Genomic DNA, 13,803 nt, shown 5'->3' with positions numbered 1-13,803 from the left:
TAGTTCACATTTCTGTATAACTGCATATCTCATATTTCTGTATTTTTTTATTTCATATTCTGTATAGTTTTTCATATTTATAGCCTGTACATAGCTTGTACTCACTACAGCCTGTGCATACTTATAGTTATAACATACCTTCATACCGTGTACATTATAACATACCATAATAGACCCATTTCTGTAATATACTTACATATCTATATTATTTGTAATATATCTATATCAGGCTAAAGCACTTCTGGATGGATGCAAACTGCATTTCGTTGCCTTGTACCTGTGACATGTGCAATGACAATAAAGCTGAAGCCTATTCTATTCTATTCTATTCACTTACAGTGATCACTTACATAGATATGTAGCATAATTGCATAACCTTGTGTAACGCAAAACAAATCATAAATCATTGCAGAGATTGTTTAGTGTTGTATTTCCTTGTACATTACTACCTAAGTCAGTAAAATTTGGGTTTTATTTGTCATTTCTGGCACTCATTCAGCATTCAAAGCTGTGCTGTACACAATTTGCTTTGTAGTTGTAATCATCGGTCCTTGGGTTTGATGCATTTTTCTGGGAACACGAGGATGGCCATTTTCAAACTAAAGATGGATGTTGAGTGAGGAGGGCAATAACATAAATAACTCACTGTTGACTCTTTTGGTTGTTATGGGTTTTCAACCTGCTGCTTGGCCCTGCCAGCCATAGCGCTGATTTCTCGCTCTCGCTATTCATCCTCCTCCTCCTCCCTGTTTTGTCATTTTCAAACTTGAGTCGGCATATTTTTTTTTCTTCTGCATAATGTGTGTTTTATATCTAAGAGATATGTGTTGGCTGGGTTCTTTGCTTTGTAGCTTCTGGGGTTATAATATGCTCTCTTTTACAGTTTACGCTGCTTGGCCTCATTTAGAGAGCACCCTAAGGTTCAGTGCGTTTCCTGCCAAATAAAAGTAAGTTCTTGGCAGTAAATGTTTGAAAGCACCCAAATGTTAAATGTGTCTGACTCGACTTCTGGCCATCACATGGCAACATCAGTCTTTCTGTTCCCTGAATTCAGTTTATAACACTGCAGTGGCTTCTCATGCAAAGGACTGACACCTATATTTTGGGGGAAATCCAAAGTTTGTAGAAACTGAGGGCATGTGTAATGTCAGCAGCACTACCTGAAACTCTGATTTGAGTGTCTGCAGAGGAACAGATAAACAGACTCAAAAACAGGCTAGGACTAAAATTCACAGACCTGCAGTGGACAGTAGGAGGAAGATGACCGTCAGGACATTGAAGGACTGCCGGCTGGAGATAGTCATCTTCTTGTCCTCATGTGGGAAGAAGGGAGGGAGCAGGAGGGTGGGGAGAGAGGGGGGGGAAGGGCTGCTTTAGCTGGACGTGGGCATCCTCTGCTCGCTGACAGCTTCTCTCACATGGCTGCTTCTTAGACTCAGGGCTCCTAATGGGAACAAGACAAGCAGGGGGGGGGAGAGAGAGAAAAGATTAAGATATTTGATTTGGATTTCTGGAAGTTCCATCCATCCAACTGTGTGGACAGCTTGTCTGGCAGTGAGCGTCCATGATGCCTTTCCCGAAATCTGTCCTAAGGCTTACATAACAGGACCGCTTGGGCATTCGGTTTAATTGAAACTGGCACTCTGACAACACTGGGGCCAAAAGTTGTTCCATGCTTGCTTTTTCTTGTCTATAAGTCATGGTAAATTATAGCGATAATCATGAATATGTATACTTCCCTGAGCTGAAATTGTTGTCATTTTTTTAGTTGATTCTAATAAAACTGACTTTTTTTTGAGAGATTAAAAGAACATCTTAAACTAGATGTCTTAGTTATGCAACTCTATAAGCTATGCGTTGCAGTAAGGAAAAACTGCACATATCATGCATTAAAAGTACGGTGCTCTAAGTAGAGCAAATATTTAATGAATTGCACAGAATCTGCTCTTTCAGCACAGTGTAAAGTTTTGTGATTGCAGAGCTGCTGTGGAGCACTTTGCTTGTAAGTGATGCATTGTGGGGGTTCGTGAATTCCTCTTGCACATTATCACCATTCGAAGCTTCGCTGTAGTCATCCCTCTACTGATGATAAGTAAGATTAATGGGGTGGCAGTACATTTCGCTTAGGCACACTTGTTTCTGTTTTTTTTTATTTTATTTATTGCTTTAATAGCCTCATTATGTGCACAGAAATAGTATCTCTCTGTGCATTCGTTTAAGTTGATGTTGCTGATCATTTATATACGAGCCATTTGCAAATTTCGCATAAAAACACCCATTATTTGCTCCCCGAACCTATAAGATCCCATTTTTCTGAATGTAAACTTCATTCAAACATGTACCAGGATCATAGATTGCTTTAGCTGCGTGTATGTGCCGAGAAACTTAAGAGTCTTCTTCTGCACGAGCTAGTTGGAAAATATTACAAGCTCGGCTCCTAAATTATTGAGGACCTGACAGAGGCTGACAGAGAAGGAGAAACTAAGGAAAGAGAGCAACAACAAGGGTGTAGAAGGCCCATCAGTGTTCCTGTCATAAAAAGAATTCAGTTTATTGGTGGATCAAAGCCAGTCTAATGTTGCATCACCAACCTCCGACTTTTTTCTCGAGCTGTTTTGGTAACACTCCGAAGTATGGCGCAGATACAGCTCCATTTGGAGGGCGACTGGAAAGTTTCGTTTCTTTCACATGAGCACACAGTCAGAAGAGAAATGATGCTAGTGGTGGGGCACTGCCTACGAGCCAAAAATTATTTATCAGAAATATGCAGACAACGTTCACCAGGTCAGATTTAAAAAGTGCTAGAGGTCAGAAACAAGCTATGTTTCTGTTTTTTGGTCAAGAGTTTACACGAGTAGCCACATCTGCCGATGAGTGGGTTCACAGTGAGGTAATGTTTGTGCAGACTAATGCTCAACATTCGTTCCAGATTTCCATTCTGGTCTTTGAAAGTTGAATAGCATCAATTAATTAAATGTTATTATGTTATTATGTTGTAATTTTTCAAGTAAACAGAATATTTTTCAGCTTTGGTAGTCAAATAAAGACGTCAACATGTGCTGTGGAATATTTTGCACAAATCTTTCAGCTCCCTTATTTTTAAACCAAAAACTCACTGAGAAAATTATGTAGAGATACGTCAATTTTGAAAATGTGCTGTAAGTTGATTGCTTACAATGGCACGGCCTGTTTTGCAGCTGGTACACAATGGATCACAGAGTGAGGATGAAACGGGCTGGCTGTGGAGTAAATAGCATTTGGCAATTTTTACACCTTTAACACCTTTTTGCACACTCGGGCAATTGATGCAGAAAGCAGCAAAGCTGTCAGGTCAGTTTGTCAGTTTTACGGAGCTGTAAAAGCAGAAAATGCAGGCCTCAGATATTAGAGGCCTTTCACAGGTCCAGAGCTTAAGATTTTATCCAAAGCCATTCATGAAAAACCGAAACCTCAAAGTAACCTGAGGGCAGAGAGATTCGTCAGATTAAAATACCTAGCCTTTATCCAAATTGCTGTTGACCTTAACAGACTTAAAAATGGGAGGCAACGCCAGTACTGGCAGCAGGATGATAGCCTACACCAGTTAACAAGCATCCAACGTTAATAAGAGAGGAAAAGATGTTTTTCCCCAGCAGGTCACACGAGTTCTGCTAATGGCACAAAAAGAGAATTTTTTTCCTCAAGTGATAAAAATCTCACGTGATTAGAGGTGAGAAAATGCCTGCTGTCTTGAATTGCATACATGGACACACACTCAAGAGGAGCAGCAATACGATTAGACTCAAATGTAGACTCTATCCTTAAGAAGACACGCTCCTATTCCAGGCTGGATAAACCATAACCTTAATAAGACATACAATTATCTTTATCTCGCTGAGACAGGCTCCCAAACTGAGCTACAGAGGCTAAACAAATATTTTAGAAGAAATTAAAGCTGTGCAAACACTGTGGAGAATCCCACTCTCTGTCACAGGTGCCGCCCCGTCTCCTATGTGTTAAATGGTTTCAATCCCAGATCAAGGAATAAATGCTGTGCATAACCCTTCCAATATACAATGAAGTTACTGTGGACCACATGGACAGACTGTGAGCTGCAAGTGAAGCACAGCAAGCTTTTTCTGTCAAAGTCTTTTAAAGCATTTTTTGATCTGAAAAGCTGTTCCTTCTTCAGAAAGCCAGGCAACGGGGGTCCCGGGAGACTTGTTAGAGTGGCATTTCATATATTTTTTTCCAGTCTTTTTATTTCTGGTGAAAGCTTTAGTGTACTGTCAGATGACAGCATGTAAAGTATAACGAGGGATTCCCATCCTTTCTAAACCCACTCCTCACAACCAACTCACTGCTGTGGTCTTTTATATACATTACTTGTTTTCCTGTATTGTCACATGGAGTCACCCTGCTCCCTACGCAGGCTATAAAAGGGCAAGGTTCACAGCATCACGGCGCACGGCTTGTTTGCGAAGACGTAAAGGTTCAAGGGTTTGTGTAATGAGTCTGATGGTAGTGAAGCAGAGTATGTACTGTAAATACACAGGAGTGCACGTATACAGGCACACACAGCACAGCACACAGTGCATAGCTCCCTGGGACTTAAAATAGAACAAACTGTTCAGCCTAACAGACACACGACACAGATGGAGGGTCTAGATACTTGCTGTGTCTCAAATCAAACTAAAATATACATAAAGGCCATGGAAACACCCACTCTCTGAGTAAATGTGAAAGCTGCTCTGAGGGGAAACACTGTATTTCTACGAAAAAGCATGTAGATTTCATTTATCTGCCTGCGTGTTCCTCATTACTCGCTCAGAACAGAAGCAAATATTAAGTGACCAATTGCTGCAGTAACCACTGCGAAGCTAGCAGCACACTTTTCATCACAACACAGCAGGAGACCCAAATCTGTCAGAAGTTTGATGAGGAAGAGCGCAGTGGAAGATTTTTGGGCTATTTGAAGATTACACACAGCGATAAGCGGGGCCTGTCTCAAGAACATCCTTGTCCGAGTCTTATTTTTGTTCAAACATTAACTTTAAAGTATGCGACATGTTATTATGCTTTCTAAAAGTCATTATTTATTTATTTTGGCCTGCAGTGTCCCTTATCTGAGAAGCTTTCAAGTTTGTAAAGGCAAAATCTCGACATTACAATTCTCTCTCTCTCTCTCTCTCTCTCGCTTTCTTCCTCTCTACAGCTTAACTTTATTTTTAGACTAAACATTTAGGCCTGTCTTTCTGAGTATTCACATAACCTTTTTCTTCCATGGGTGATAGTAGTTGGATATTTATTCGCCCTCTGTGTCTCATTATAAGAGTAAATGCACTCTCTCTTACTTCCCTTGCTCTTAATCCATGTTAATGTGCATTATCAATCACCCTAAAACACATGAGCATCCGCAGTGAAGTACAGTTTAGAGATGAGACTCCCACTTCACACAAGGGGAAGAGTGAGCAATAGCTAAGTGACTGTGGGTCTGCAGATGGGCTTGCGTCCAAATACATTCTGTTGCAGCCCTCTACCTAATTGATGCTCCCTTTGACTATCATCATAATAAATTGGATTTCGTTCACGTTTGATGGCATTAGAGCTTCACTCAGAAGCCCGACAGTGCTCCATTAGGACATGAGCCCATGTCAGGAGATTTAGAGCTGTGATCTAATGATTGTCATTGGCACAGAGGACTGAACTGTGTGCAGCATCAGTGAGTAAGGAGTGGCAGTCTAAGTCATTAAAAGCAATGACTGGTGAACATGTACAAGATGTGACACAGCTGATGATAAAAGAAAAACTGTCCTTAGAGGATAACAGTAGTCTGGGATATTTATTTATTTACTTAAGGGCAGTTTTAAAGTTTAAAAAAAAAAAAAAAAAGAAGTACAAAGTACTTTTAATTCACAATACATAAAAAAGATAAACCTCAACCGCCTTTGCTCGTAAAATCAGTCCGCAGGAAAGAAATTGCATCCTCTTTCAGTTTTAAGGTTTTACGTATAAGGACATAAGATTAGATAAATATAACCTCAGATGAAGTACAGGACATGTCATGAAACGTAAACGTCAATCGTGTGATGTCATTTGCATGCGACACAACAATGGAGGACGTCCAGGCGTTGCTTTTTGTCACACTCGGGGACCATGGTGCTGATCTTTGTGCAGCCAGTTTCAAAAATAGCAGTTTTGATTTTTGTGAAGAAGACGCTCTCACAACTCATCGAGTGACACCATTGACTGTCCAATCGGTGGTTTGCAGTCTGCTGACGTCACAATTTTGGATTGGGTCAGCTCACTTGGAACCCCGGCCATGCAGACACTAAGGAAGTACCTGATATAAGGTACTGCCACCTAATAGAAAACCCTAAAAACTGAGTAAAGTTAAGCCGAGTTGAGTAGGTACAAGTGGAATAGAGCAAATAGTTGCATCTAAACAAATCTCTAGACTTCTGGAACAAGACCAAAGTGGAGAAGTCTGGCCTTAATTCATGTTTACTGATGTTTACCATGTTTACTGAAAGCATAACACAGCATATCCACAACAACACTTCATACCAACTATCAAGCACGATGCTTTAGAGTCAAATAGCAGACCATCTGTCTAATAGTTAAAGCTTGGGAAAAAGTGTATGATGACACTAAGAACAGCAAAAAATGTACAACAAAATGGCTAAAAAAAGAGTCAAAGTACTACACCGATATTTTTCAATGGCCTGTCTCTACATTGTACAGAAGAGTGGAACAAAAGAAAAAGAGACTATCGAAGTCATACACAAAATGATTAACTCGAGTTAACGCTGCTAAAGGTGCTTTTTCTGTTTTTTACAACATCTGATGTTGTCATTTTTTGGATTATGTCCTGATATGTTAAAGCTTGCAGCTAAAAAGCCCAGTCGTCCATCAAAATGTATATATTGATAAATCTCCTATTATAAAACATAACTTTTCCTGCTTCAGCATAGAGTTATCTACCCAGGACAGACCTCAGGAATGAAAAGAGAGGTTTTTAGTGTATGTTTGGGGAGATGCTGCAGACAGCATTTCAGATTGCTGCTCGCATCTTTAACAGTACTGAACGATGGATCTAAATACCTAAAGTGAAGCATGACATTTAGTGTTATGGTCTTGAAAGCAGTTATGAAAGCAGCTTCTCCCAGTGGCTCTAATTTTGTAACGTAAACCAGTCGACCAAGATAAAAGGACAAGTTTCTCCATCATCTTCTGTTTGTGATCCTAAATATATCTTTCAATAAATCACAAGAGGTTGAAATAAACATTAAAAAAAAATTACAGTTACACAGCAAGCGTCACATTAGCAACAAGGTTGTTTTTGATTCATCAATCAAGTGCGTTTCACACAACTACCCATAATCCTCTCTCAGGAGCCTTTTTCTTTTTTTTGATCTGACGCCTTTTTATTACAAAGTGATCAGAGCAATAAGAGCTTATTTGTGCTGTGTCATTTTGAGCTCCGGGTCTGCAGATATGAATTTGACTGATGAACAGAGTTTCTTCTTCGGTTTACATGAGCCGTCACCTGAATAAATTTTCCAGGTCAAATATTCTAAATAAAGCCCAAAGGCGGCAGCAACATGTTTTCGTCTAAAGCCTGGATGTTGCCTGGGAGACCTTAACGTCACAGAGGACATAAGGAAGAGTGTAGCCTGTAGTAATTACCACCCACAATGTGGTGGACAGGAAATGAATACTTAAAATCCTTAAATATGCTAAGGGAGGAAAAACAGCAGTGTTGCCATAGGGCTTGTTGTGGAGAGTTTGGTCGATACGGCAGCATAATAACCTCGGCTATTGTGAAGTGCACCTAGCTTGCTGCATGGGTGGTCTGTTTCTGTTTCTGACTTGGTAATGGTTTGTTAGCATAACACAAGCAGAAGATGAGAGAACAACTGTAATCAAGCTAGTGTCTGTGGAGGCACACAATGCATCTACCTGCTGAGAGCTGTCATGTTGATGGAAACCATTCTGCCTTCTACGTTCACTTTATCTCACACCCTTAATTTATCATCAATTTGAATTACAAAGCAAGATTGGAAAATAACAGAGGTATTTGTCTGAACACCCCCTCCCCCATCAGTATAACTAGAATTATAATTCAACTTGCTTTTAAAGTTTCATAGCGCCTGGCAGAAACGGCAGCACCGCATTATATTGTTGAGCTAATCTACTGTAGATAGAAAGACTTCTGGCTGGTATTTCTGAGGAAGGCAATATCAGCATCCATCTGGAAATTAACCTCCCCCAGCAGTGGCTCCAAACACATCTGATCACTGCTCAGTGCTTCTCGCGACACTGCTCCAGCCACATCTCAAGTTGAATAAACAACTAATATCACAACTTTGGAGGTTGGAGAAAAGGAATGTGATACTTTTTCTTAAGCTTTAGTCACACAAAATAGAAAAACAACACAGAAAAGGCTAATTAGTGTACATTTAAGCACTTGGGAAATCTGGGAAACCCTAACTCACAGGAAAAAAGGTCTCCTCTGCACCAAATGGGAATTTAACAGGGCGATTCTCTCACAAATAATTTTGGCGGGGCAATAAATATATGCACGGAGAGAGGGAGAGGGAACTAATGAGACAGCTACTGGAGTCTAATAAGTTGAATTCATTATACAATCAAGGTCTCGAAGTCAGCAGGGGGGATGAGAATTCTTGGAACCTCATCTAACATAACGCAGATCACAACAAAGACCTTGTTTCTATGTGATGCAGTATGAATGAATCCAGCTCACTTGATGCTGCATTTGGAAGGGACTGAACGCTTAAGGTTAAGCATCGACTCATAAAACCTTTATTGCATAATAAGAAAAGCAGCTGCAGTGCTTGGTGTCTTTCACAAAGTTTTTCAATCAGTTATTATGCTTTTAACGTGCCGCTTTTGTTTGTTTAATATCTTCTCTAACGTTTGACATATTTCATCTTTTTTTTTTTCAACAAGAAATAATAATAATAACTACAGCGGGGATCAGTTTCAGACTTTCTTTTTGATTTGAGTTTGCTGCCGCTATAGCTTTGAGAATTTGGGTTTCATCAAGCGACTCAGAGGACTGGGTGTTCTTGAGTTTGACTGCTAAATGTCACAGAGATACAGTAGCTGTCACCCTTAAATCACTTTCAAGGCCACAGAACGCCTTCCAGGAATTGTTCTGCAGCAGCTCCCAACACTTGCCGTTCCATCAAAGTTCAGAGCCGCCAGCAGGCAGCAAAGTCCTCATCTGTCAACGCATCCGCGCTTTGGCACTCGCATTCAGTTTTCTTTGGTAGCGAGACTGTGACTCATGCAGAATAACTGGACTTGTTTGGCTCTGGGATTTGGGAGACATACCCTGGGGAATTTTTCGGTGTCTCTGATGCAGACTGACACGGCAGTATCTCCCAGACAATAGCCAGCATTGTTTGTTTGGATTTGTTTTAAACACCCCACTCTGGGCTCTTTCCCTTTTTTTTTTTCGTTGGAAGTGCTCCCCACCATCATCATCCGCCTGACCCTGGATTTAAAATAGCTCCTACTTGCAGACAAATATCCCAGTGGGAATTTCAAAAAATGAAGCAGAAAGTTATGACAAATATAAAAATATCACTTTGCTGTGTCCCTTTGGCCTGCATTAATTACACAGACCAAAATGACAAAGAGGCAACACTAGCCCTAAAGCTGGCACTTTTGTTCCATGTGTGATGGTGATAAATGGTAAAGACACAAACTCAAGGTTTGCTAATGTTTACTAACATATTTCCGTGCACATTGTTGGAACCATTCGTAGTCCATGTGATTTTTAAACAGAAGATTACGGACTCAATGACTCAACGGCATTCAATAAACCCAGCTACTTTACAAGTTTTGGTTGCCCGTGTAAACCTACACTGCCTGAAAATATCACTAATCCTCAGTGACTTTTACAGTCGCGTCAGATCCAAAAGTAGCACACTGAATTTAACGAAGTGGGTAGTTTTACCCTCAGATAACCCCCACAAGCAAAAGTCTTAAGAGGTCAAAGCCCATGCGACTTCACCCCAAAATAGCCATTACAGATACACTGTAAATCACCTGGAGGTCGCAGAGGGCAGTGGTCATGCACACCTTCACATAGTGTGGCCAAGAATACCTCAGATGAGAATGGATAATACTCCCACTGCTTCCCTTCCAAATGCTAATGGTGTTTTGGCAGCCAGTTTATATAGCCTGTTAGAAAAATCTTAAACCGCAAGAAACGGTTTGTGAACCGTTCCAGCGATCGTTATTGGAAGTGTTGGTTGACTGGCCATCGTAGTGATATTACACCTCATTAATGAGGCTGTCCTGCTTTTGACCCACATAGAATGAACTCACCTCAGGTTGCATACGTTTGGCAGATTTTTGTGAATAATAACTTCCTACTATGTCCTGAAGTGCTCCCTAAATGCCATTTGAGTTCAACTCAAAGCTCTAATATTATAAGTTTGTGCTAAAAGCCCCGACACGTCTGCAAAACGCTTCTGTTGAACTGATTTCCTGAGACTGTGAATGGATTTATTATCAGAATGAAGAGTTACCTGCTGCTGTTCACTGATAATATGGCGGGTGCGATCAAGCTTATTTAAATATATTCGTCATTATTGGCGAGAAGGATTATAGTGAAGCATTATATATCGTGGTGAATTAAAAATTACAGTCATTTGAGCCATAATGACTCATGGATTATACTTAGGCTTTATATAGCGTGTAATGTCTGCCAGCACGGTGAGCACATATGCACCATGTTTGATGCTACAACACAGACAAATGTTTACACACGCATTGGTTGCGTGACATTTTCTTAAAAGCCCCTGGCTCAGTGGTAGCTGACTTTAGAAACAAAGCCCAATCTCCCGCAGACACACACTTCTTAATCCATATTCATGCATTTTCTGCTTAGTAACAAAAGGCGGCATCGCTTATATTCTCTTTTTTAACAATATGGACCGCCACAAGTTAAAAGGCAAACCAAAAGGAAGGCATTGAGTAAGGATGACCTACAGTAAAGATTTGCACATGAATACTCTCGCCGAGGACCCAGTCTGTCATTTTTTAGTGTGGCCGTCCCAGTGCCTTTATAAAAATGATGATCTATTTGACGGAATGGCATTTTTATAATGGGGGTATTGTTTGAGGATTTTGTTGCATGTACCTTTTAAAAATTAAAAGGTGTGTGTAGCTGTGGTCTACCAGTCAGGATAGGATTTCCCAGGCTACTCAAGTCTGCATGTCAAAGCATTCTTTAGCAAGACAGTGAACCCTGAGTTGCCCCCATTGCATGCAAGTGACTGTGAGTATGTACATGAATGTTAAACAAAGTGCTTAGGTATAGAAAAAATGTTAGTATGAATGTCTGTGTGACTTGGTGAATGAGACATGTTGTATATTTTTTTAAAAACACTTTGAGTGCTCAGTTGGAGTAGAAAAGACCTTTAGAAGTCCACGTGTTACAGGAAATCCTGCAAAAAAACCACATTTACTTTAAGTAATGCTTTACCAATCCTCCCCACACACACAAACACATAAAAAAAATTACATCTAAACTTGGAGGTTAAATTTAGCTCTTTATATATGTGCACTTTGACATTATTTCATCCTTCAACTAATGTCAATGAGAAAGGTTACTGTTTTGTGAGATCAAAGTGCGCATAATCCAGAAATTGTGTGCTCAGCTGTTGTCAGTCTCCTTATCTGCCACTTCTCGTTGACACTGATGAATTTATATACCATTTCTTCAACACGCTCATTTTATCTGGTGATAAAAGCTTTTTCTCTTTCCTGCATGGTTGAGCCAAAGTGACAGAGGCTCTTCTGCACCTCTGGCTCTGTTATCATCTGTAAGCGTCTGAATTGAGCGTTTAACCCTTTGTTCACTCCAATCGCATCGCAGCTGTCTCTCACAGCTGCTCCCTCTTCCTGTAACACCTCTGAGGAAGGGAGGTCAGGCAGGCATACGGTTACATATGGAGGCTGTTAAGAGCAGGAGACTTCACTGCTCTCCATTTCCCCAATTATTTGGGGTGATTCCTATTATGAGGTGAGGAAAATGTAGATTTGTACCAGGACTCAAACCTGGTGCCGTCATTAAAACTGCAGGATTCCTACCACAGTAGAAATAAAAAGCTGTGTGTCTGCAAAGGAAAAACAACTGAGTTCATGACAACAACAACTTGCACTTGCAAGTTATTTTTAATATGCTCCTAAACCAAATTTCTTCGCTGCTCTCAAACGGGGTTTTGGTTCCCCGTGTCACACATTTACTAAGATTTTTTTTCCCATGCAGCTCCGTTTTGTTTTCTTTCTGTCTGAACTCTCTAAGAGTTTCCTCTCTCTGCTGCTTATTTACAACACTGTGAAATAACATGTGCTTTTATATGACAGCATAGGCACAGTGCGTAAAGACACAGAGCCTCTCTTATCTTATATTTACTGTGCTCGCCGAAAGTTGCTGGAGTGCAGTAATTTAAAATCATCGCACCTCAAGTGGAAGTAAATACACATGGTTTTGTTCGCAAAATCTCTAAATGATCTGATGGTGATTAGGTTTTGAGTAGATTACGTTTGATTTCACTGACTAAGCTTCCCCTCAGGTTTATGATACACTGGATCACACATTGTAATCAAATAACAACACAGATTTACGTGGAAAGATGTTGATCACCACAGGTTTCCACTTGTTATTAGTCACGTAATAACACTGATCCACGGTTGATGCGGTGGAGAGGCTGAACTGGAGGTTAAACTCAAGTCGATGAAGCATCCATGTGCTTTAGTTAAAGCACAAGAGCAAGGTCAGAGGTCAGATGCTGCTGCACCAATTACTGAGAAGTATGAGGTCATGCATAAATGTCAATAAGTCAATATTAAGATTACCTCTGAGAATGAGAGCTGCGGTCCGAGGTTGTTTTTCTTTTGTCCACTCATACCAAAGATCTTCCCATTATTGTGAATTTAATATCTCTTAAAAATCTTGAGGGAATTTCTTTAAAATTGGAGCAAATGTTAAAAGATGAACGCATGGGAATGTGCTCAAAGGTCACTGTGGCCGCAGGGATGCAAGTGCTAATTAAAAAAAATACACAGATGTTTACTCGGTGGTGTGATGTCCATTGTTTAATCGATGATCAGACATCAGACTGGTGACACAATTTTTTTTTTTTAGTTATCATATTATATGATGAGTTTAAAAGCCAAAGGATATATAAATATCTATACTGCAAACCCTCAACTAAGGTGTCACAGACTGACAATATTACAATATAAAAATTCTGGCTATTCTTTATGTACAGGAATAAACATGCACAGATACTAATTTGAATAATGACTCTGCTCAAGTTAATATTTTCCCAACCTCTGATTTCCCCAAGTATTCCTTTATTCTCCTGTGAAGTATCACTCATCTATGATTTAACAGTTTCAGCTGGATTAATGCTCAAAGGAGTCTGCATTAATGTGATTTCTTTCTTCCCTTTTGTGTTGACCGGAGATACACTCACATACACAGAGCAAACACTGCATTAATATTCAAAACAGCCACTGGGTGAACCTACTTCTGAATTTCAACAGCTTGTCTCTTATTCGATTATTCTTTCAGCCTCTAATTTCAGAAGCTGCTGAAAAAAAAGAGGAAATGCCTTCCTGATGCCAAACGCCCCCACCCCCCTTGAGGGAGGAAAAGACAAAAAACAATACAGAGCGACAGACCTCAAAGCAAAGCACAAATGTGAAGGAAAAAAACTAAACTCACCCCTTCATATTAGTGCTTATAGATAATGATAAATGTTTAATGGGCCATTT

The 13,803-nt window shown here is 40.1% G+C and overlaps 1 protein-coding gene across 3 annotated transcripts in view; it reads right to left on the bottom strand.

The window, feature by feature from the left end:
- Positions 1 to 13,803, bottom strand: part of shisal1b (shisa like 1b) — a 37,543-nt gene that overhangs the window by 18,995 nt on the left and 4,745 nt on the right. For all 3 annotated transcript variants that reach the window (XM_085462349.1, XM_085462348.1, XM_085462346.1), the window contains exon 2: positions 1,238 to 1,444. In XM_085462349.1, the coding sequence (XP_085318475.1) occupies positions 1,238 to 1,304 (67 nt within the window). In that variant the 5' untranslated portion in view covers positions 1,305 to 1,444. The remainder of the gene's footprint in view (positions 1 to 1,237; positions 1,445 to 13,803) is intronic.

The sequence above is a fragment of the Copadichromis virginalis genome, linkage group LG7, assembly GCF_057382275.1.
Source record: "Copadichromis virginalis isolate Kocher_CV1m ecotype Utaka linkage group LG7, C_Virginalis_male_GT1.1, whole genome shotgun sequence".
NCBI classification, from domain to species: Eukaryota; Metazoa; Chordata; class Actinopteri; order Cichliformes; family Cichlidae; genus Copadichromis; species Copadichromis virginalis.
This window is presented reverse-complemented; position numbering and strand designations above follow the sequence as displayed.